This window comes from Ranitomeya imitator, chromosome 8, assembly GCF_032444005.1.
Source record: "Ranitomeya imitator isolate aRanImi1 chromosome 8, aRanImi1.pri, whole genome shotgun sequence".
NCBI classification, from domain to species: Eukaryota; Metazoa; Chordata; class Amphibia; order Anura; family Dendrobatidae; genus Ranitomeya; species Ranitomeya imitator.
Window position 1 is genome coordinate 185,852,193 of NC_091289.1, and position 25,910 is coordinate 185,878,102.

Consider the following 25,910-nt stretch of genomic DNA (forward strand, 5'->3'; position numbering starts at 1 on the left):
CCCAACAATACCAATAGATGCGCACTAGGCATATAACAGCCCTTGCTACTCCAATAGGAATGATATAAGCAGGCACGGCGGCCGTAATACCAGTATTAAGATATGGCTCTTACCCTATGCTGAATATGGCCGGACGCCCAGCTGTTCCTAGTGGATGCAGGGGAGATGTGCGGTACTGATGAATGTGACCGTGGCGAATAGGAGAGCGCAGCAGATGTACAGGTGGTGACCGGAGGGTAGGCATGCTGAAGTATACTCGGGCCATACCGGTGCACAGTGCCGCTAGTAAGTGCAGAGCCAGGGAACGTCCCGGCCGGAGGCGTCCCTGGTTGCACTAGGAAACAAAGATGGCCGCCGCTGATTGTCAGCGTGTGACGTCACAGGCCTATGGAGCTTAGCTGGGACCAAAAGACTAACCGACGCGTTTCGAAGGGTAAACGCCCTTCTTCCTCAGGGTTAAAGCCCAGCAGCAGCTCCTATTCTATATATGCCCTCGCTATGGGCCCGCCCACTAGAACTCAACACCCGCCCCAGTTAATAGAATAGCCGTGCGGCTATACTAAACGCACGTCAGCCCATCATAATATTCGTCCCTCAATTTGGAGTCCAAACGAACCCTAACCATTTAATATGCTTGGGCACATACCCCGATATTCATGCATATGGATGGCGTCCACTAACTCTCCAGGAAATAAAAAAAAAAAAAAAACGAAAAAACTACCCATAAAATTAAATCTTTAATAATTAAGACATATTAAAAACACGCTAAAAATGGCTAAAACGCAAATGTTACGCCATAACGGAATAGTGTGACAGTAAAATAGAATAAGATATGAATATATGCCCTACAAAACCATATACGGGCCTAATATATATAATGACTGGGGCGCAGAATTTTAAAGACCTCACTGCATAATCACCTCTCAAGAGGCTGGCCGCAGTACTTGTATTAAAAATCAAACTAAAATAAAATAATCTATGCTAAAAAACGCATATAGTATATCACCTATGCCTTTAAAATGCATATAGTTCGAAATCATGATTCAGGCCCTTGGGGGCAAGGCAATCTAATCTGAATATCCATTCTGACTCAATCTTGGACATTTGTTTCAGAAAATTGCCCCCCCTCATATTTTGGTGGACTTTTTGAATCCCACAGAATGACACGTCCCTCACACTCCCATTGTCGACCTCTTGGAAGTGGCGGGATAGGGGGTGGCCCAAAAATCGCTTCTGAATGTTTCTCAGGTGCTCCTTAATTCGAACCATTAGCTTTCTCTTGGTCCTCCCCACATACAGTTTTCCACACGGACATCGAATCAAATAAATGATCCCCGTTGAGAAACATGAAATCCTATCCCGAATGTCAAATGACAACGTGCCACTAGAGTCTCTGAATGCGATTTGACAGTATTTCTTTTTTAGCATATTAACTATTAATAGTTTATATAGATAAAATATGTGCCGCCATAATAAAAGAGAAAGGACAAAAGGCCTGTTATAGCTGTAATTAGTCCAATTCTAAATAAAAATAGATATACCAGTAAGGAGCTAAAACTATTGAGGTAACCAATGTATACCGCAAATCACAGACACCTATAGTGACAGTACACAATAACTATTAGTGTCTACGTGGCTTGGAATCATCCAATTCTGAAACAACACAGTGACTGGATCAGAATGAAAATGTAAGTGACCATGGTCACAAACAAAATTTAAAGTTTTTTTTTTTACATATTTAAAAGTTTTTTAAATATGTGACAGATAAATGCAGATTCATCAAATGTGGGTGAGACAATTTATACCTCCCAAATGGTTAGTAAAGGAGAAAAACTGGAGTGATCTCACCCATTAGAAGAAATCAGTCAGGTCCAGGGAGTGTATCAATCCCGATGATTCCATCCAGGGAGAGAGGGACAAAGGTATAGCCCCAAAGATCCCTATTAGGGCTATAAAAAAACTAAATCCCCAACACCTGCTATGACATTGGCAATCCAGATCTAACCCTGTTATGGAGGTCCTGCACTATCCCTACGAGAGACCCAACGTGTTTCATCAATCCAGAATCCTCAGGGGACTTAAAGCACATGCCGGGTTTGTCATACAAGTGCAGAGTGGAATGGGCAACTCCTAATACGCTTCTGTTGTAGCCGGGAGCTGTTTGTAATAAAATCGGGAAATTGTATTTACTTTAATGCTGCCCTTTCTGTGTCTAGATTAATAATCTAAAGAAGATTCTACAAGGAATTGTGGATTATTATCGCGAGGTATGAGAAAAATTGAAATGCTCAACACTTTGTATAAAAGAAATAGCTTTGATGATTCTAAGTTACATCCTGTATTATACTCCAGAGCTGCACTCACTATTCTGCTGGTGGAGTCACTGTGTACATACATTACATTACTGATCCCAAGTTACATCCTGTATTATACCCCAGAGCTGCACTCACTATTCTGCTGGTGCAGTCACTGTATACATACATTACATTGCTGATCCTGAGTTACCTCCTGTATTATACTCCAGAGCTGCACTCACTATTCTGCTGGTGCAGTCACTGTGTACATACATTACTGATCCTGTACGGATCCTGAGTTACATCCTGTATTATACTCCAGAGCTGCACTCACTATTCTGCTGGTGCAATCACTGTGTACATACATTACTGATCCTGAGTTACACCCTGTATTATACCCCAGAGCTGCACTCACTATTATGCTGGTACAGTCACTGTGTACATACATTACATTACTGATCCTGAGTTACATCCTGTATTATACTCCAGAGCTGCACTCACTATTCTGCAGGTGCAGTCACTGTGTACATACATTACATTACTGATCCTGAGTTACACCCTGTATTATACCCCAGAGCTGCACTCACTATTCTGCTGGTGCAGTCACTGTGTACATACATTACATTACTGATCCTGAGTTACATCCTGTATTATACCCCAGAGCTGCACTCACTATTCTGCTGGTGCAGTCACTGTGTACATACATTACTGATCCTGTACGGATCCTGAGTTACATCCTGTATTATACTCCAGAGCTGCACTCACTATTCTGCTGGTGCAGTCACTGTGTACATACAGTACATTACTGATCCTGAGTTACACCCTGTATTATACTCCAGAGCTGCACTCACTATTCTGCTGGTGCAGTCACTGTGTACATACATTACATTACTGATCCTGAGTTACACCCTGTATTATACCCCAGAGCTGCACTCACTATTCTGCTGGTGCAGTCACTGTGTATATACATTACATTACTGATCCTGTGTTACATCCTGTATTATACTCCAGAGCTGCACTCACTATTCTGCTGGTGCAGTCACTGTATATATTATGAAAGTTTCTTTTCTTTTCGTCAGGTATTAAATCAGCACATTTCAGAATATTTGCTCCCTGATTGCAGTAACATTGCAGAAACGTCAGATCCCACAGAGATGGGGCGCTTACTACAGCTCATACTGGGGTGCGCTGTTAACTGCGACAAGAAACAAGGTACGAACACATGTAATGCGTGTGTGTCTGTGTGTGTGTGCGCGTGTGTGTGTGTGAGATCACAGCACCAAAGGTGACTGATCACAGAGCATTTAGGCTAAGTGCACACGATGTGGATTTGCTGCGGATCCGCATCGGATTTTTCTGCGCAGAAACGCTGCAGATCCGCACTGTGATGTACAGTACAATGTAAATCAATGGGGGGAAAAAAGCTGTGCAGATGGTGCGGAAAAATCAGTGCGGAATTGCTGCAGATTTCAAAGAACTGCATGTCACTTCTTTTGTGCGGATCTGCAGCGTTTCTGCACCCCTCCATGTTAAAAATCCACAGTGGCAAAAAACGCAGAAAATCCGCATCAATTCCGCATAAAAACCGCACAAAATCCGCATAAAAACCGCAGCAAATCCGCGGCTGCGGATTCTGCCAGGAGATGCGGATTTTGTGCAGAAAATTCTGCACCTCTTTTCTTAGGTGTGCACATAGCCTTAGGGCAGACGTGGCAGGACCTGTGTGGAGCAGCTTAGGTGCTGATCTGCTTCACACCCAGTGTGAATTCCTTGTGTTTTACAGTTTCTTGCTGCAGTGGCAGTAATTGGAGACAACTCCTATGGAAGGCCCCTACATACAGTCTTACCATGCTGATAAGATTACATTTTCTGCCCTTACTTCTTTGACAGGGTCAGTGCTCTTTATACAGAAGCACTTTAGGCCTCAAGTTGGACTAAGAAAGTGAAAAAAAGGTTTAATTATTGGGAAAAGATGTAAAAAAAAAACAAACAAACAAGAAAATTTTTTTTCCATTTGCAATGTAAAAAAAATTGTTTCATCTAAACTATGTAGTAAAAAAAGACAAAAAAGTGTCCAAAAACTGAACAAAGTGATCAGAATGTAACTTATATCCCAAAATGGTTCCAATGAAACTACTTTCACCTACAAAAATAAACCCTCACAAACCTTCATCAATAGAAAATGAAGTTGTCTGTGTCAATGGCTATACAATGTTTTTATTTTTTATAAATGATGTAAAACTTTACATAAACTTTATTAATTCGCCATATCTGTACTGATCTACAGAATATAGTTAAAAGGAGTGCGTCAGCTGAAATGACTGACCAAACCAAGCACAGGCATTCGGTGCACCCTTGGTTTGGCCAAGCAGATCAGCGCTCCTTCCCACCTATCTGTTTTCCATCTATCTCCGCTCCTCTCTTGATTGATAGCTCTGGTGTTATAGTAGGCAGAGGAAGAACAGATGTAGATGGAAACCAAGTGCACTAAACTATTTGGCCACGTCAAGTGAGCACCGAGCGCCTGTGCTTGGTTTGAATATTCATTTTTTTGCTTTTTGCACCATACAGTGAGTGAATGCTGTAAAAACATAACCGAAAATTACAGAGTTGCTGTTCTTTATCATTTTACTTCACCAAAAAAAAATGTCCATTCTTTTCATGACTTATATGGAACATTAAATAGTGGTATTGGAAAAAATACAAGTTCTTCTAAGTCTACATCAACTGAGAATCCATTCTGATGGACGGACTGTGCATTGAGTCGTGTTTCATAGATACAAACTGACCTGGCATCATCTCATTCTATTGTTTCAATTTCAGAACACATCCAGACCATAATGACCCTGGAAGAGTCCGTACAGCACATGGTAATGACTGCCATCCAAGAGGTAAGGGCGCACTGACTATTGACCTCTACATTACCAGGCCTGAAAAAGCCTTAAAGGGGTCGTCCACTGCTTTAAAAGTTAACTTTAATGGGCTCAGGCTGTTGTAAGAAATAAAAAATAAATAAACTACTCACCTACCTAACCCGTGCTGCTCCTCTGCATGACATACCTATGCAATTCTCCTGGCATGACCACTGCAGCCAATCAGTGACTGTTGATCTGCTGATGCCTCTCTCCTCCTTTTTGTATGTAATGTGACCGCTGCAGCTGATCTGCTCTCAGCCGCGTGATGACCCCCATGACATAGGTTTTATTATATATTATTACCCCACTGGGCTCTTTTAATATTAACTTTGAAAGAAGGGAAAGCATATCTGTTTTTAGTGTTTTTCCTCCCCAGTGGTAAAAACCTTAACAAATTTACACCAATATGGCTATGTTCACACGGTGTGTTTTTGCTGCATTTTTTATGCAAATTTTCAGCTGCATTTTACAGCACAAGCAAAAGCTATGAGATTTCAGAAATTTCATGCACACACGTTGAGTTTTTTCCTGACTGATTTGGAATCTGCTGCTTTTTTGCAAACTGCAGCATGTCACTTCTTTTAACATTTTTGCAGTGTTTGTCACATATAAAAAGCAATGAGTAAGTGCAAAAACGCAGCAAAAAACGCTTTAGGCTATGTGCACACATTGCGGAAAGTTGTGTGTATTTTTCCGCACTGATTTTGGTAAATCCGCAGGAAATCCACACTGCGGAATTACCGTAAATTTACCGCAGATTTTTCACGGTTTTTGTGCGGATTCCACCTGCGGTTTTACACCTGCGGATTCCTATTGAGGAGCAGGTGTAAACCGCTGCGGAATCTGCACAAAGAATTGACATGCTGCGGAATAAACAACGCAGCGTTTTCAGTGTGCTTTTTTCCGCAGCATGTGCACTGCGGATTTTGTTTTCCATAGGTTTACATGGTACTGTACAACGCATGGAAAACTGCTGCGAATCCGCTGCGGATCCGCAGCAAAATCCGCAACATGTGCACATAGCCTAAAAAAACACAGGTATCAGGTTTTGGAGTGAAAACCTTAAGGAAATTGCATTATGATTTTTTGGGGACACTAAACTTTATCAGCATGCATAAGAGAGAACAAAAATGCAGCAAATGCGCAGCAAAACCTGCTTTTTGTAAGCAGCTTCTTTATGTTATTATATAATATTATTATAGATGTAGTCATATAACATTATTAGTCATAATTATGCAATGCACATAGATTTTTTTTCAAGAACATAGCAAAAAGCTATTTTTAGATATTTTTTTTATTACTCTGTGCTTCTTTCAAACTAAATAACCAGTTGAAATAATTACCGTATTCAGCTTTTTTGGCCGTGTCGTTGCCTAGGGCTACTTTCACACTAGAGTTGTGCACTGCACGTCGCAATGCATCGTTTTGCAGAAAAAACGCATCCTGCAGAGTTGTCTGCAGGATGCGTTTTTTCTCCGTAGGTGTGTATTAGCGATGCATTGCCACACGTCGCAACGTTCGACGGTTGCGTCGTGTTGTGGCGGACCGTCGGCACCAAAAAAGTTTCTTGTAACGTTTTTTGGTGCGTTGTGTCCATCATTTCCGACCGCACATGCGCGGCCGGAACTCCGCCCCATCCTCCCCGCAACTCACTATGGGGCAGCGGATGCATTGTAAAAATGTATCCGCTGCCCCCGTTGTGCGGCGCTTCCACAGTATGCGTCGGTACGTCGGCCTGACGCACTGCGACGGGCCGACGCCAATGCTAGTGTGAAAGTAGCCTTATATGTGTAGTAGTTTTGTAATGCAATGTTTGTACAATACAAATGCTTTTTTGTCGAACTTTTTTTTTTTTACTAAATATTCACTTTTCTTGTATTGTTTTATTATATTTTGCACATATATATATATATGTATATATATATATATATATATATATATATATATATAATGTTACATATTATGTCCTTTACATTTTGAGTTTTTCACTGTGTATTTATTGTGCGTTACATGGCTCTGAGCACCGGGCTCTGCACTCGTAGATAAAATTTAGCTCTTTTGCTATCACGTTCTCTGCGATGAGACGTTTTTGCATAGCTTACTTTTTTTCACGCCTGGTCGTGCATTTCAGTCGTGTTTCCATAGATTTGTATATATTATGATACATGATATTTGCATCTGCCTGGTTGTATCACGGCTCTGGTATGAGCTTTATGCTAAGCAGCAGTAAAACACTCACAGTATCCAGGTCACACCCGATGTGCGTGTGTGTATATATATATATATATATATATATATATATATATATATATATATATATATATATATATATATATATATATATATATATATATATATATATATATATATATATATATATATTTGAAGAGAAATTAACCCCTTCTTTGTTTAAATCGACAATCGCAGATCCAGTATATCAAAACCCCAACATCGTCCCCTAAATCCTGACATTCGCCTCGTGATAGATCCCTCCATGTGAGGCCCCCCATCCTCACGCCAGGCACACGGCTGTGGGACTGACCACCTCGTGACATCCCCTCTCATCTTCATGTTATTCCTCCTCTCATGTGGGATGGTAGCTCTTCAATTCCAGGGACCATACAAAATGTTGAGTGTGTGTGTGATTGAGAGTCTGAGCTCCTGAACCTTTCACGTGACTGAGAGTAGCAGAAAAATTGCCGAAAACTTCCTATAGTAGTCAATAAGTCTCCCACCTGCGTAATATATGCTCACGGGGGAAGCTCTAGTGACATCACCACCCATATATGGTAAATATCCATATATGGACGCTTATGTCACTGGAGCTTCCCCTGGAAGTGAAGGAACCAGAGGCTGTGTCCGGGGTAAAGGAGGAGGTACTGGCAAGGGACAGGAGGATCAAATACAGCTTTCCTACCCCCCATACCACCAACAAGAGCTCCAGCATCCAGGCAGGTGTCAGACAGCTTCATCCTGTCCATCTGGTGAGCCCGCACCAAAAGAGGCGAAGAGGGCTGTATGGGCGTTTATGCCCACATGGTGGATGTATTCCAGCTTTTTACAGCTGACTTATATGACGTAAGGTTGTTCTTCTTTTCCTACCACAAAAAAGGGACGTTCAGTGGGACAGGAAGTAGCTGTCAGGAAGACAGGAAGTGGCTGTCAGGAAGACAGGAAGTAGCTGACAGAAAGTAGCTGTCAGGAAGACAGGAAGTAGCTGTCTAACTCCCATCATTGGAGTTAATTTCCTCCCTCTCTTGCTCTTCCTGTCAATCACAGTGAGAATATCCCCGGTCCCCTCAGTATTGCTGGACAGAAGCTATAGCCGTGCGATTTGTTATCTGGTGTCAGTGAGCGAATGTTTAGTGACTGTCCGCCATGAATGACATTTGTATCGTGTCTCTTACAGCTGATGTGTAAAGAGGTGGTGGATTCTCCAACGATCGAGTCGTCCGGAGATCTGGAGCAGCAGGTAATAAGTGGCCCCAGTCATGGCCGACACTTCTCAGCGAAATAAGACTTTCACAAGTCCAGTGATAAGTGTCCATTGGGGAATTTCTAGTTGAGCAGTTCTCTTCGGTAGGCCATTGTATCAGTCTCATCACCCTGTTGGGTAACAGTGATTTATTATGGATGATTTATGTCCCCGCCACACCCCGAACATCCCCGTCTGAGTCACCAGGTAAGCTTTGTGTCAGTCGCTGCCGCTGTCCGACGGCAAACAGATGTCATTTTTATTAGGATGCATGAAGCCATTCATAGGACGGGGCCCCGACACCGGCTTCATTGTCAATCCAAATTATATGGCTGCTGATACAGTCGCTACGTCCCAAAGCCAATGTGTGAGCCACTAGTAAACCTCATGAGCAACAAGCCGATAAATGGGGGAGGTGACAGCACGGGATCAGTCACCAGCACCCGCCTTTACATCCCAGGTATATCAAAGAGAAAATGTCAGTAAGGAATATTATACAAGCTGCCACCTCATGTTCAGTGGATATAAAAAGTCTACACACCCCTGTTAAAATTCCAGAATTTTTTCGTCATGCAATAAAAAGCATAATAAGAAGAATCATTACACCTTTAATGTCGCCCACAATCTGTACAAATCCATTGAAAAATAAACTGATATTTTTTGGGGGTGGAAAGTTAATTAAAATTGTGTTTGCATAAATCTTCAAACTAAAACTTTTCTGAATTCCCCTTTCAATTTCTGTCAGCATTCTGTCTTTTGGGTCGGAGTCTATCAGCGCAGCACCTCTAGAATTGTCGATCTTTTCCTGCTCTTCCTTGCAGTAGCTCCACATCTGTCAGATTGCGGGGGCATCTCCTGTATACAGCGCCCTCTTCAGGTCACCCACACTGGGATTCAGGTGTGGGGTCTTGCTAGGCAATTCCAAAACTCTGATCTCCTTTGGTTGATTTGGAGGTCTCTGGGGCTCACTGTAGCTTTGGTGTTCTTTTGGTGATGCACAGTGTTGACTTTGCACCAAGCATACCTTTAGGAATTATTGCCAAAACATTTAGCCTGGACTTAATCAGACCGGAACACGTTTCTCTCATGCCTTTGGCAGACATGATGTAGGTTTTGGTAAAACATACTCGGTCTTGGATGTTTTTCTCTGTTCTTCTGTCTTGCCACGTATCCCAAAAATACAGGAAATTGCTGTCACATGCAGGACACAACCAGGACTTGCCAGGTATTCCTGCAGCTCCTTTAATGTTGCTATCAGCCTCTTGGCAGCCGCCAGGACAAATTTTCCTATTTGTCTTTCCATCAATGTTTGAGGGTCATCCAGTACTAGGTATTGTCACTGTTGTGCCTAATTTATGCCCCTTCTTGATGACATCTTCACAGTTCTCCATGGTAGATCTTAATGCCTGGGAAATGAAAAAAACATCTACCATGGATAACTGATCCCTTTGTTTTGTTGTCAGCTGTTTATGGCTTTTGTTGTAAAATTCAGCTAAGAAAATGTCAGGAAAATCCTCCTAGAACAGCAAATCCTTGTACATGACTGCGGCCGAGCACTGACTACTATGTAACGTGAGTATAAATATGATTGGCTAATTCTGATCACAACTACATCTCCAAACATATGAGGGTGCTCACATTTATGCAAACACATTTCATTTTTATTTCCCCTCAAAATGATTTCAGTTTGTTTCTGGGAGAAGTTAAAGGTGGAAAAAGTCCTGAAATGATTCTTCTTGGTATGATATGATTTTTTTTTTTACGAGAAAATAACTTGGTATTTTAATAGGGTTGTGCAGACTTTTTGTATTAACTGCATATATTCACCAGTTATTACCCTATATACAGTTCTATACAAGTATTACCCCCTTGGACTATAACTCCTTTCTGCTGGAGCAGGTGTACGGAGTGGACCCAGGAGCTCAGCTTCATACGGGGCAGGCGCTGGCTGTGCTACACAGCCAGCATCCGCCTCTGTTTAACCACCTTAATGCACTCTGTCTTTGATAGCAGCATTTATGCAGCTCAATCCAGCTTCAACATTCATTCTGGCACCTGTTGTTCCCCCGCGAGGTGATCTCTGGTTGCTGATGGGTTTCCATTAAGGCCAAGGTGGAGCCTCCTATTGAGCCTAAATGTTCGCTGAGCTTCATAGGACTTTGATTTGCACTACATACTCCAATACTGAAATATTGCAGTATATAGAACAAGCGATCGCAGGTTCAAGTCCCCTCGGGAGGCTAAGAAAATAAAATATAAAGTAAAGATAAAAGTTTTTAAAAGTTGGAACCTCCCCCACTACTTTTTCTCGGGTTAAAAAACATAAAGAAATTGAAATAATATAAGAGAAGGACATTGGGTGTCTCCACGTCCATAAAAGTCTAAACTTTATTTCATGATTTTCAGTTGAAGCGAGCTTTAGAATTACTTCAGGAGGCAGAAGCGGAGAAGGAAGAACTGAGACAAAGATGTCAGGAGCTGGACCTGCAGGTGAGTGATCCGAGCCTGTGACCCGAGCCTGCGACCCGAGCCTGCGACCCGAGCCTGCGACCCGAGCCTGCGACCCGACCCTGTGACCCGACCCTGTGACCCGAGCCTGCGACCCGAGTCTGACCCGAGCCTGTGACCTGACCCTGTGACCCGAGCCTGCGACCCGACCCTGTGACCCGACCCTGTGACCCGAGCCTGCTACCCGAGGCTGCGACCTGAGCCTGCTACCTGAGGCTGCGACCTGAGCCTGCTACCCAAGACTGCGACTGCAGACTTATCTCTACAGCTTCATCCATGCTTAATGGCGGCAGTCGGGTGGAGGATTCTGGGCTCACACGGGTCATCAATTATGTAAAATATGTAGACACATCTGCTCAGCTACTAATCTCAATGTCAGTGAGTGCAGCCATTCTTCCAGCTGTGACCTGAAAGCCCATTCTAATCTAATACTTATCACAGCTGAGGGTTTGTTACTATTGTATCTAATTCAGACAATCCTCCTTGAGGTGAGCACACCAGTGAATCTGCAGTGCAGACTTCTCGCTCTCACGGAGGATTGTGGAAGCTGGACACAGTTGTAACAAATTCTGAGCTGCGCAAATTTTCCGTGGACCCTTTTGTGCCCATTGTTTTGATAGTGTGCAGACAGGACTTTCTGCAGGTGTCTCCTGCACGTCCCATACCTGCGTTGTATCATGCGGACGGTTAATGAGTAACGCGCCAGCAGACATTAGGATCACGTTGGCCGTCACTGCTGGCCGCGCTCCCACGCTTCATGGCAGATCAATCACTGAACTTCATGTGGCTCTAAGCTCCGACCAGTTAACCGGTTTTATAACATTGCCCTCCATGTAGGGGTGCTGGTAATTATGCAATGCACCTCAGCCTTCACCCGTAGCTGCCTGCAGGGTTCAGGCACCCGCTCAGCACTTGTGGCTTGTGTTCGGCTGGTCGTGGCAATGGCAATAGAAGCTGACATTTGCTATATTTATCTTTTTTTGACATTTGTAGAATAAAGGTTTCCTTCCTAGCTGTTAATATCCAACATATCAAATAAGGCAGGTTAACCCTGGAAGTGCTGGAGTTCAGGAGCTTCATGGCCGAGCAGCTACATTCAGCCGTACATCACCAAGCACAATGCCGAGCGTCGGATGGAGTGGTGTAAAGCCACCACTGGACTCTGGAGGAGACGTGTTCTGTGCAGTGATGGATCACACTTCTCTATCTTCATCCTATGGAGGAGTCTGGGTTTGGTGATTCCAGGAGGACGTTACCCCCCTGACTGCATTATGCCCACTGTACAGATGGTGGAGGGGGGTAATACTATGGGCTTGTTATCAAGGGGCGGCCTCGTCTCCTTAGTTCCAGTGAAGGGAAATCTTCAGCACAAAACATTGTGGACAATTGTAGCTTCAGCTTTGTGGCAACATTTGGGGAAGACCCTTTTGTGTCCATACAGACATGGAGGGGAGAACATGAGGGGCCGCACAGAGCCCGGACCTCCGCCCCATCCTGTAATGGAGATTGTGAGCAAATATTCCCGCAGACTCCTCCAAAATCTTGTACAAATCATTCCTAGAAGCGGGAGCCATTATATCTGCAGAGGACGACTCCATAATAACGTCTATGGATGTAGGATGGAGGTCAGGATGTGGAGGGGGCACATACTTTTCTCCTTATGCTGATTATATGTTTCATCCAACACTTGGATCAGTGAGTATTACAGGCTTCTCTGCACCATGAGATCTCACCCACCCCGTTGACATACAGATCTCGCCCCACTAGTGTCCTCTCGCCCCTTTGGCTCCTTCTTTGATGCTTTTTTTTTAGAATTACCTTGGAAGCTCGTGAGCAAATATACAGTGAGCAATCTCCATGTGTCCGTGTCGTAAGAGATAAAACTATTCCCAGGCCTTAAACTTGATGAAAGGTCCTTCCATACCCGTAATCCTCCCTCCTGTGTCCTCCAAACTACAACCCCCTGCATGTGCTGACCGCCTGCATCTGGGAGTTGTAGTCTGACATTATTATTATTCATTTTGGGGGGTCCCAATGGAGTTAATGCCATGTGACGGGGAGAGAGCATAACGGTATCTTACTGTATTGCTAACCTTTGTGCATTATTAGGTGGCCGGTCTACAGGAAGAAAGAAACAGCCTCCTAGCCGAAAACGAAGTCCAGAACGAAAGGCTAAACCAGTTAGACTCCTCCGAGGAGCCCACCACAACCGTGGCCAAGAAATACCTCCAAATACAGCTAGAGCAAGTGCAGGAGGAGAACTACAGGTAACAGGGGGGACAAGCACGTGACTGAGGTGTATCTTGAGACCTTAAAGGGGTTGTCCATATATTGTAAAAGGAGCTATATTCAGCATCTACATACATTGAAAATGATCCAGTGACCTGACATTTACTTACATAATATGGCGCCACCTGGTGTTCAGAGAGTATAGTAATGTGCACGACGTCCTAATGAGCTGTTGCTGGTGGTCACACATACTCGGACATCTCCCCCAGTCGGGTCTCTGCACAGTGATCTCCTGCACATTGCAGAGGAGACAGTGGAAGGAAAGGAGCAGAGATCGTGCAGAATCAACGTACCATAGTGGAGAAGACTCCATCTGCAAGGGAAGTAAGAAGGCTCCATGTACAGAGGAATTCAGCTGCCAGAGGGGGAAGGAGACTGGTTCTTTCCAAAGTCTGTCTCCAGCAGACTGTTTTTTTTAAAATGTTAGAATCACTTTCATCAATTCATGGTTTAATTGACAGATTGGAAGCTGCAAAGGACGACTACCGGGCACACTGCGAGGAGCTGGAGCGGCAACTGATCGAGACCCAGAACAGGAACGATGAGCTGGCCAGCCTGGCTGAGGAATCCCGAGCCCTGAAGGATGAAATCGATGTTCTCAGGTGACTTTCGAGTGTATCCTTGAGTCAAACATATAGCAAAAAATATTCACACCAAACCGCGCAGGGGGGTAAATACTTTTTATAGGTGGTTTGTAACAAAATGCATTCATTCACAAAGACAAATGTCCTCCTCGCAGGACGACATCTGATAAAGCAACGAAGCTGGAATCAACGGTGGAGTCGTACCGCAAGAAACTGGAGGACCTGAACGACCTGCGGAGACAAGTGAAGTCTCTGGAAGACACAAACTTAATGTATATGCACAACACAGTCAGCCTGGAGGAGGAGCTGAAGAAAGCCAATGCTGCGCGCGCCCAGCTGGAGACGTACAAGCGGCAGGTGAGGACACGTGGCACTAACCACGAGGTTAGAAGGGTCTCCCGTCACCACGCACTTCCATATCGGGAGGATAATGGTGCCGATGATGCGCAGGTTGGTGCTGGATGTATAAAAAACTTGCACCCGACCTGTGCAGCGTCGGCTCAGTCTATGACATCGGTACACCAGCCCTGCTGTACGTGTGCGTCCTGTGTTGGGAAGGGTTTAGGTCGTTGTTTTCATCTTTCCATACAAGGTTTCCTATCACCTTCCATCTTTTCTCGTATCTACAGGTCCAGGATCTGCACACCAAGCTCTCTATGGAAAGCAAGCGAGCGGACACGCTGGCCTACGAGATGACACGACTCCGGGAGAAGCAAGAAGCACTTGTGAAAGAGAAAGAGGTATCAGTACTGGGGTCGCCGTGGTCTCGTGTCCCGTGTCGTGGGGATGGTGGATGTGCTGGATGTCATTTTCACATGTAAATTAATGAATTCTCCTTTTCCTGCCTCCATGTAGAGACTGATCGTTCAGCGAGATGCTCTGAAGGAGACCAATGAGGAGCTGCGATGTTCCCTGGTGCAGCAGGACCACCTTAATCAGTCTGGTGAGCCGTGGTGGACGAACTAGGGGTCCATGGGGGCGCTAATCATTACATACATTGTATAACGTCAGCGCTGCTCCGAGCTTGTACATTGTGCGATGCAAAGGGCGACATGTGCCACATATATACAGTAGCATGTAAAAGTTTGGGCACCCCTTGTCAAAATTACTGTTATTGTGAACATCTAAGCAAGTTGAAGATAAATGGATCTCTAAAAGGCCTAAAGTTAAAGATGACACGTTTACATTATATTTTAGAGGGAAAAATATAAATATTCATCTTTTACATTTTAAAAATTGCAAAAAGGAATGGGATGATGCAAAAATGTGGGCACCCTGCATGGTTAGTACCCAGTAGCACCCCCTTTATCACAGCTTGTAAATGCATTTTGTAGCCAGACAAGAGTCTTTCAATTCTGTGTGAGGGATTTTCCTCCATTCTTCCTTGGACACTTCTTCCCATTCTGTGAGATTTCTGGTCGTCTTGCATCCTCTGTTATTTTGAGATTTTCAATGATGTTTAGATCAGGGGACTGTGAGGGCCATTGTAAAACCTTCAGCTTGCACCCTTTGAGGTCGTCTGTTGTGGATTTTGATGTGTGTTTGGGATCATTATCCATTTGTAGAAGCCATCCTCTTCCTCTTCCTCTCTTCACCTGCAGCTTTTTTACAGATAGTACTATGTTTGCATCAAGAATTTGTTGAAATTTCATTGAATCCATTCTTCCCTCTACTCGTGAAATGTTCCCCGTGCCATTGGCTGCAACACAAACCTAAACAATGATTGATCCACCCCCATGCTTAATGGTTGACCAGATGTTCTTTTCCTGAAGTTATGTGTCCTTTTTTCTCAACACATACCTTTGATCATTGTGGTTATAGAGTTCTATTGTAACCTCATCAGTCCACAGGACGTGTTTTCAAAATACATCAGGCTTGTTTAGATGTTCTTTTGCATACTTCTGATGCTGAATTTTATGGTGAGGACGCAGGGGAGGATTTCTTCTGATGACTCGTTGCTTGGTTTTCCAGACGTTATCTTGACCTCCACTGTTCTTGATAACTGCTGTTTCTTAATTAGATTTCGAACTGAGGAACTTGAAAATGCTTTGCAAGGGAGTCCAAACTTTTTCTTCAGACAATTTTCTATTTTGTAATTTTTTTAATGCAAAAGATGGAAATATTTATATATATTTTTTCCTGAAATACAAAGGAAATGTGTCATCTTTAACTCTAACCCTTTTCCTTTCATCTTCAGCTTGCTTAACTGTTCACAATAGCAGTAATATTTGCCAGGGGCCACAAACTTTTACATGCCACAGTAAGCGGTGGTATGGGAATGTCCCTAAGATGTAGAGGACAGATGATTAGTGGCAGCTACACCCCCACCCACCCCCTCCTGTCTGCTCGCACCAATAGATAGGGGTAACATAGAGAATAGGCTATGTACTCCTCCAAATGTAGAGAAAAAAATAAAGGTAAATTGAGATTGAAATCTAGAATTTTCAACATGAAAATTGAGGTTTGTTTTTTAGGCCCCTTGCAGACGCCCTGGGTCCTGAGGTTGAGGGTCCTGATGGCTGCAGGGGGGCCGCTACTGGTTACTCCCATTTACTTTCTGTGTATTTCTATAGAGGATTCTGGATTCAAGAACAAAGACAACCTCGCTGCCGAGCTCCTGCCGGTGGAATATCGGTGAGTACTGCACATCATGTCCGCATTTATCTTCAAAATTCTTTTTATTAGGGGATTTTTACAGTACTGGGAATAATGGGTCAGGAAAGCAATGAAGGGAAAGGAAGGTAACCGAAAAGAAGATAGGGGTCAGGGAGGAAGAGGAGAGAAGGAAAATGAAGGGAAATGAAGATCATTTTAATATAGTTGCACCACAACAATTAATATACCAAGTGCAAAAACAACATAAAATAAAGTATAGATTAAAAGTATTCTGGCAAAGAAATAAGACATCAAATAAAGACTCAGAAGCTGAACTCGCTGCATACACGGCGGGCCCTGGCTGTGTCATACAGCCGTCACCTGCCTCCGACAGCAGCCATTGAACCTTATGTAATAGGTGTATAATGTATGGTGTGGTGTTGTCTTCACAGGGAGATGTTCATTAGACTCCAGCACGAGAATAAGATGCTCCAGGTTCAGCAGGAAGGATCGGAGAACGAGCGCATCGCAGATCTCCAGGTTCAGGTTGAAGAAAAACAGAGGAAGATGAGCGAGCTGGAAACGGAGAACCGGTGAGATGACGTCCCAAGCATCCTACAACCAGTGTGAAGGAAGTTGTCAATGCCTCTAGGTGGTCCATATTGGGGGGGTCTGTAAAAAGTGCAAGTGATGTTGCCGTTCATTCTATGCAGGTGGCATTTTTTAGTTCTAGGGTCTTTTCTGACATCTAGTGACCAAAATTTGGAACTACAGTTCCTCTTTAGGGTATGTGCACACGTATTTTTGAGGGCTGCGGATTTCATAAATCCGCAGGTAAAAGGCACTGCGTTTTACCTGCGGATTTACCGCGGTTTTTATGCGGAATTTGTGCGGATTCCACCTGCGGTTTTACACCTGCAGATTCCTATAGAGGAGCAGGTGTAAACCGCAGCGGAATCCGCACAAAGAATTGACATGCTGCGGAATGTGACCCGCAGCGTTTTTGCGCGTTTTTTTCCGCTGCATGGGCACTGCGGATTGCGTTTTCCATAGGTTTACATTGTACTGTAAACGCATGGAAAGCTGCTGCGGATCCGCAGCAAAATCCGCAACGTGTGCACATAGCCTTTAAAATGTTGAAAGTTTTAGTAAAGTTCTGATGCATTGCTACATGACCACAAAAATATATTGTGTGTCACAGGCTTAACCTGGGCCGTGTGGAAGAGTTACAGCTACAGATTGCAGATCTGCAGAAGTCCTTACAGAATCAGGACAGCGAAGCAGAAGGCACCGGAGTAAGTCAGAATATTAATGCAAAAATTACCTGTAAATGTTAACATCACAATAAAACTCGCTCTCTGACCACCCTTAATGTTTTATCTTCCAGTCCAACACATTGAAAAAGAAAATCGAAGCACAAATGTAAGTATCTGATTACCTATTTCATCTCCAACAAGTTTTCCAGGAGTGGATTATGACCAGCATTTATGTTGCAGGGAAAAGTTAAAGGAGGTTCACGATGCCATAGAGACCAAGAAAGAACAACTGGAAGACTTTGAGCCCGAGGCAGCAGATCAGAGCGGTAAGGGCAGCAGATGGTGCCCACTAGTGGTAAAAATAGAGAAACGAACATGCCGCCATACCAATCAATATATTAGTCAATAAACTATAGCTGCTCACTGCCACCACTAGGGGGAGCACACTGCAGACAGATGTATTACTGGTTACAAATCTTCCCCAAACAATTCTAGTTCTAAAAAGCAATCAAAATGCTCTACGTACCCCAAAATAAACCAGTAAATCTACAGCTCACCCTGCAGCAAACACATATTGTGTCTTTTGCAATATGGAAACGCTATCAATTTTTTATTTTAGTAGAAATAATATATGGTATATTGGGTATCGTAGTAACCCCTCTGACCTTCAGAATAAAGTTGCCACGTCATTTTTAATGCATATTGAATGTTGTCAAAATAAAACCTAAACAACAATATTGCAGTCTTTTTTTAAAATTAAAGTCCAAATTTAATTTACAATTTTTCAATATATTATATGGTGCCTCAGCCCCTTCCTGTGGTGGCAAATTTTCATTTTGAGCTTTAGTTTTTTTCTCCCCTTTTTTTTTTACCAGAGTTCTAACTTTTTCATTTTTCCTCTCCGCTCGCCGTACGAGCGCTTGCCTTTTTGCAGGACGAGTTGTAGTTTTGAACTGAAAAACAGACAAATTTCCAAGGGGAAATAAATGGTGAAAATAAAACAAAAAATTGTTTTTGTTACTTTTGGCTCTATTCTATTCACTGTGTGGAAGGAATTCCCTGGTAACAATTTTTTCCAGGAAACGTGTTTTTCATAAAAAAAAAAAATTGGTTTGTTTTGTCATTTATTGAAAACCGTAAAGTTTTTAGTTTTCGATGGACCTGTTTGAGGGATTTTTTTTTTCAGAGCTGATTTTTTTATTATTATTAATTTAGACATTTTTATTGCATTTTTTAGTGTGCCGACTGACCCCAAAAAAACTAAATTGCAGTGTTTTATTTTTCCTTTTTTGCAGCATTTACCGTATGAGTGTATTATCTTTATATTTTGATTGATTGGGATTTTATAAAGTATTTTTCAATTGGGATGGGGGGTGGGTAATCAATTTTTTTTTTTTTAGCCCACATAGGGAACCTATCCCTGCCATCGTTTGTTCTAAATACTATAGAGTCACTGACGTCCTCCTATGATGGCAGCTGTATAGCACAGGTGGCATCTGCCCTCTGTGGTTTGGGCTTGGCTTCTTCTTTGAAAGGCGTGATTGAAAATGGAGATAAAAATCGTCTGTGCCGGGAAGGGGTTATGGGCACGGTGTACATCTGCGTGCTCTTAGCCTTGTATCAAACCTTTCTTCTCCCATACAGCCCAGCGCGTCGTGGAGCTGGAGGAGGCGCTGCGCAAGAAGGAGGACGACATGAAAGCCATGGAAGACCGCTACAAGATTTACCTGGAGAAAGCCAGAAACGTGAGTGTAAAAGTCATTAGTTCATTGTGCACTTAACTAATATTCCTGATTGTGGACCCTGGAGAGAGATGCATCACTGTGAGGTCCTGATATCAGCAAAATGTACAGTTCCTTTAATTAACGCCTCGCATCTAGAATTGCGGCAGCGCCACCTTGTGGATCCTGACTGTCCTGTACATTAGTGCACATGCCAACTTCGGTGTTTTTTCTTGTAGGTAATAAAGACTTTAGATCCAAAATTAAACCCGGCCTCAGCCGAAATCATGTTACTGAGAAAGCAGCTGACGGAGAAAGACCGACGGATCGAGCACCTGGAGGTGAGTGGTGACATGGCGGTATGGCGGTGACCGGAGGAGTGTGCATACGACTGATGGTAATGGGCGACTCCTGTGCTCGTGGTTATATGTCCTCTCCCTCACACAGGCCGAGTCTCAGATGGCAAAACTACGAGAGTACGAGGAGAAGCTGATAGTGACGGCGTGGTACAACAAGGTAAGAGACTGCTGCAAATCATAGTGCAATAACACTGCCATACTGCACCCATGTAATAGAGCCACACAGCCTCCATGTAATAGAGCCACACAGCCTCCATGTAATAGAGCCACACAGCCTCCATGTAATAGTGCCACACAGCCTCCATGTAATAGAGCCATACAGCCTCCATGTAATAGAGCCACACAGCCTCCATGTAATAGTGCCACACAGCCTCCATGAAATAGAGCCATACAGCCTCCATGAAATAGAGCCATACAGCCTCCATGTAATAGAGCCACACAGCCTCCATGTAATAGTGCCACACAGCCTCCATGTAATAGAGCCATACAGCCTCCATGTAATAGAGCCACACAGCCTTCATGTAATAGAGCCACACAGCCTCCATGTAATAGAGCCATACTGCACCCATGTAATAGAGCCACACAGCCTCCATGTAATAGAGCCACACAGCCTCCATGTAATAGAGCCATACTGCACCCATGTAATAGAGCCATATAGCCTCCATGTAATAGTGCCACACAGCCTCCAGGTAATAGAGCCACACAGCCTCCATGTAATAGAGCCATACTGCACCCATGTAATAGAGCCATACTGCACCCATGTAATAGAGCCTCACAGCCTCCATGTAATAGAGCCATACAGCCTTCATGTAATAGTACCACACAGCCTCCATGTAATAGAGCCACACAACCTCCATGTAATAGTGCCATACTGCACCCATGTAATAGAGCCATACTGCACCCATGTAATTGAGCCATACTGCACCCATGTAATAGAGCCATACTGCACCCATGTAATAGAGCCATACTGCACCCATGTAATAGAGCCATACTGCACCCATGTAATAGTGCCATACAGCCTCCATGTAATAGAGCCATACAGCCTCCAGGTAATAGAGCCACACAGCCTCCATGTAATAGTGCCATACTGCACCCATGTAATAGAGCCATACTGCACCCATGTAATAGAGCCATACTGCACCCATGTAATAGTGCCATACAGCCTCCATGTAATAGAGCCATACTGCACCCATGTAATAGTGCCACACAGCCTGCATGTAATAGTGCCATACAGCCTCCAGGTAATAGAGCCACACAGCCTCCATGTAATAGAGCCATACAGCCTCCATGTAATAGTGCCATACTGCACCCATGTAATAGAGCCATATTACACCCATGTAATAGAGCCATATTACACCCATGTAATAGAGCCATACAGCCTTCATGTAATAGAGCCATACAGCCTCCATGTAATAGTGCCACACAGCCTCCATGTAATAGTGCCACACAGCCTGCATGTAATAGTGCCATACAGCCTCCAGGTAATAGAGCCACACAGCCTCCATGTAATAGAGCCATATAGCCTGTTATGGCTGGCAATCAGGCAACACAGCGTGCAGTAATCAGCGCACATACAGAGATCTGGCAATAACCCAAAACAATAGGACGAGCTCTGAGACGTGGAATCTCTGTAGACTGCAGTACCTGATCTATCCTCACACAACTGGAAGCAGCAGTGGATTGCGCCTATCACTACCTATGCAACTCGGCACTGCCTGAGGAGCTGACTAGCCTGAAGATAGAAATACAAGCCTGACTTACCTCAGAGAAATACCCCAAAGGAATAGGCAGCCCCCACATATAATGACTGTTAGCAAGATGAAAAGACAAACGTAGGAATGAAATAGATTCAGCAAAGTGAGGCCCGATATTCTAGACAGAGCGAGGATAGCAAAGAGAACTATGCAGTCTACAAAAAACCCTAAAACGAAAACCACGCAAAGGGGCAAAAAGACCCACCGTGCCGAACTAACAGCACGGCGGTGCACCCCTTTGCTTCTCAGAGCTTCCAGCAAAAGACAATAGCAAGCTGGACAGAAAAAACAGAAAACAAACTAGAAGCACTTATCTAGCAGAGCAGCAGGCCCAAGGAAAGATGCAGTAGCTCAGATCCAACACTGGAACATAGACAAGGAGCAAGGAAGACAGACTCAGGTGGAGCTAAATAGCAAGGCAGCCAACGAGCTCACCAAAACACCTGAGGGAGGAAGCCCAGAGACTGCAATACCACTTGTGACCACAGAAGTGAACTCAGCCACAGAATTCACAACAGTACCCCCCCCTTGAGGAGGGGTCACCGAACCCTCACCAGAACCCCCAGGCCGACCAGGATGAGCCACATGAAAGGCACGAACAAGATCTGGGGCATGGACATCAGAGGCAAAAACCCAGGAATTATCTTCCTGAGCATAACCCTTCCATTTGACCAGATACTGGAGTTTCCGTCTAGAGACACGAGAATCCAAAATCTTCTCCACAATATACTCCAATTCCCCCTCCACCAAAACAGGGGCAGGAGGCTCCACAGATGGAACCATAGGTGCCACGTATCTCCTCAACAACGACCTATGGAATACATTATGTATGGAAAAGGAGTCTGGGAGGGTCAGACGAAAAGACACCGGATTGAGAATCTCAGAAATCCTATACGGACCAATAAAACGAGGTTTAAATTTAGGAGAGGAAACCTTCATAGGTATATGACGAGAAGATAACCAAACCAGATCCCCAACACGAAGTCGGGGTCCCACACGGCGTCTGCGATTAGCGAAAAGCTGAGCCTTCTCCTGGGACAAGGTCAAATTGTCCACTACCTGAGTCCAGATCTGCTGCAACCTGTCCACCACATTATCCACACCAGGACAGTCCGAAGACTCAACCTGTCCTGAAGAGAAACGAGGATGGAACCCAGAATTGCAGAAAAATGGAGAGACCAAGGTAGCCGAGCTGGCCCGATTATTAAGGGCGAACTCAGCCAACGGCAAAAATGACACCCAATCATCCTGGTCAGCGGAAACAAAACATCTCAGATATGTTTCCAAGGTCTGATTGGTTCGTTCGGTCTGGCCATTAGTCTGAGGATGGAAGGCCGAGGAAAAAGATAGGTCAATGCCCATCCTACCACAAAAGGCTCGCCAGAACCTCGAGACAAACTGGGAACCTCTGTCAGAAACAATATTCTCAGGAATGCCATGTAAACGAACCACATGCTGGAAGAACAAAGGCACCAAATCAGAGGAGGAAGGCAATTTAACCAAGGGCACCAGATGGACCATTTTAGAAAAGCGATCACAGACCACCCAAATGACAGACATCTTTTGAGAAACGGGAAGGTCAGAAATGAAATCCATCGAAATATGTGTCCAAGGCCTCTTCGGGAACGGCAAGGGCAAAAGCAACCCACTGGCACGTGAACAGCAGGGCTTAGCCCTAGCACAAATTCCACAGGACTGCACAAAAGCACGCACATCCCGTGACAGAGATGGCCACCAGAAGGATCTAGCAACCAACTCCCTGGTACCAAAGATTCCTGGATGACCGGCCAGCACCGAACAATGAAGTTCAGAGATAACTTTACTAGTCCACCTATCAGGGACGAACAGTTTCTCGGCCGGACAACGATCAGGTTTATTAGCCTGAAATTTCTGCAACACTCTCCGCAAATCAGGGGAGATGGCAGACACAATGACTCCTTCCTTGAGGATACTCGCCGGCTCAGATAACCCCGGAGAGTCGGGCACAAAACTCCTAGACAGAGCATCCGCCTTCACATTTTTAGAGCCCGGAAGGTATGAAATCACAAAATCAAAACGAGCAAAAAACAACGACCAACGGGCCTGTCTAGGATTCAAGCGCTTGGCAGACTCAAGATAAGTAAGGTTCTTATGATCAGTCAAAACCACCACGCGATGCTTAGCACCCTCAAGCCAATGACGCCACTCCTCGAATGCCCACTTCATGGCCAGCAACTCTCGGTTGCCCACATCATAATTACGCTCAGCAGCAGAAAATTTCCTGGAAAAGAAAGCACATGGTTTGAACACTGAGCAACCAGAACCTCTCTGTGACAAAACCGCCCCTGCACCAATCTCAGAAGCATCAACCTCGACCTGGAACGGAAGAGAAACATCAGGTTGACACAACACAGGGGCACAGCAAAAACGACGCTTCAACTCCTGAAAAGCTTCCACGGCAGCAGAAGACCAATTAACCAAATCAGCACCCTTCTTGGTCAAATCGGTCAATGGTCTGGCAATGCTAGAAAAATTACAGATGAAGCGACGATAAAAATTAGCAAAGCCCAGGAATTTCTGCAAACTTTTTAGAGATGTCGGCTGAGTCCAATCCTGGATGGCCTGAACCTTAACCGGATCCATCTCGATAGTAGAAGGGGAAAAGATGAACCCCAAAAATGAAACTTTCTGCACACCGAAGAGACACTTTGATCCCTTCACGAACAAGGAATTAGCACGCAGTACCTGGAAAACCATTCTGACTTGCTTCACATGAGACTCCCAATCATCTGAGAAGATCAAAATGTCATCCAAGTAAACAATCAAGAATTTATCCAGATACTCACGGAAAATGTCATGCATAAAAGACTGAAAAACAGATGGAGCATTGGCAAGTCCGAACGGCATCACCAGATACTCAAAATGACCCTCGGGCGTATTAAATGCCGTTTTCCATTCATCTCCCTGCCTGATTCTCACCAGATTATACGCACCACGAAGATCAATCTTAGTAAACCAACTAGCCCCCTTAATCCGAGCAAACAAGTCAGAAATCAATGGCAAGGGATACTGAAACTTAACAGTGATCTTATTAAGAAGGCGGTAATCAATACACGGTCTTAGCGAACCATCCTTCTTGGCTACAAAAAAGAACCCTGCTCCCAATGGTGACGACGATGGGCGAATATGTCCCTTCTCCAGGGATTCCTTCACATAACTGCGCATAGCGGTGTGTTCAGGTACGGACAAATTAAATAAACGACCCTTAGGGAATTTACTACCAGGAATCAAATCGATAGCACAATCACAATTCCTATGCGGAGGAAGGGCATCAGACTTGGACTCTTCAAATACATCCTGAAAGTCCGACAAGAACTCTGGGATGTCAGAAGGAATGGATGACGAAATCGACAAAAATGGAACATCACCATGTACTCCCTGACAACCCCAGCTGGTTACCGACATAGAGTTCCAATCCAATACTGGATTATGGGTTTGTAGCCATGGCAACCCCAACACGACCACATCATGCAAATTATGCAGTACCAAAAAGCGAATAACTTCCTGATGTGCAGGAGCCATGCACATGGTCAGCTGGGCCCAGTACTGAGGCTTATTCTTGGCCAGAGGTGTAGCATCAATTCCTCTCAACGGAATAGGACACCGCAAAGGCTCCAAGAAAAATCCACAACGTTTAGCATAATCCAAATCCATCAGATTCAGGGCAGCGCCTGAATCCACAAACGCCATGACAGAATATGATGACAAAGAGCACATTAAGGTAATGGACAAAAGGAATTTGGACTGTACAGTACCAATAACGGCAGAGCTATCGAACCGCCTAGTGCGTTTAGGACAATTAGAAATAGCATGAGTAGAATCACCACAATAGAAACACAGTCTGTTCAGACGTCTGTGTTCGTGCCGTTCTACTTTAGTCATAGTCCTGTCGCACTGCATAGGCTCAGGTTTACTCTCAGACAATACCGCCAGATGGTGCACAGACTTACGCTCGCGCAAGCGACGACCGATCTGAATGGCCAAGGACATAGACTCATTCAAACCAGCAGGCATAGGAAATCCCACCATTACATCCTTAAGAGCTTCAGAGAGACCCTTTCTGAACAAAGCCGCTAGTGCAGATTCATTCCACAGAGTGAGTACTGACCATTTTCTAAATT

The 25,910-nt window shown here is 44.2% G+C and overlaps 1 protein-coding gene across 1 annotated transcript in view; it reads left to right on the forward strand.

The window, feature by feature from the left end:
- HOOK1 (hook microtubule tethering protein 1) overlaps positions 1 to 25,910 on the forward strand; it is a 54,673-nt gene that overhangs the window by 19,674 nt on the left and 9,089 nt on the right. Inside the window, exons 4-21 of the mRNA XM_069738126.1 lie at positions 2,217 to 2,267; positions 3,374 to 3,506; positions 5,118 to 5,185; positions 8,619 to 8,681; positions 11,091 to 11,174; positions 13,302 to 13,459; positions 13,943 to 14,083; positions 14,221 to 14,422; positions 14,695 to 14,805; positions 14,921 to 15,008; positions 16,639 to 16,699; positions 17,113 to 17,253; positions 17,862 to 17,955; positions 18,048 to 18,082; positions 18,157 to 18,242; positions 19,561 to 19,661; positions 19,877 to 19,978; positions 20,085 to 20,153. Coding sequence (XP_069594227.1) covers positions 2,217 to 2,267; positions 3,374 to 3,506; positions 5,118 to 5,185; positions 8,619 to 8,681; positions 11,091 to 11,174; positions 13,302 to 13,459; positions 13,943 to 14,083; positions 14,221 to 14,422; positions 14,695 to 14,805; positions 14,921 to 15,008; positions 16,639 to 16,699; positions 17,113 to 17,253; positions 17,862 to 17,955; positions 18,048 to 18,082; positions 18,157 to 18,242; positions 19,561 to 19,661; positions 19,877 to 19,978; positions 20,085 to 20,153 — 1,788 coding nt within the window. The remainder of the gene's footprint in view (positions 1 to 2,216; positions 2,268 to 3,373; positions 3,507 to 5,117; positions 5,186 to 8,618; positions 8,682 to 11,090; positions 11,175 to 13,301; positions 13,460 to 13,942; positions 14,084 to 14,220; positions 14,423 to 14,694; positions 14,806 to 14,920; positions 15,009 to 16,638; positions 16,700 to 17,112; positions 17,254 to 17,861; positions 17,956 to 18,047; positions 18,083 to 18,156; positions 18,243 to 19,560; positions 19,662 to 19,876; positions 19,979 to 20,084; positions 20,154 to 25,910) is intronic.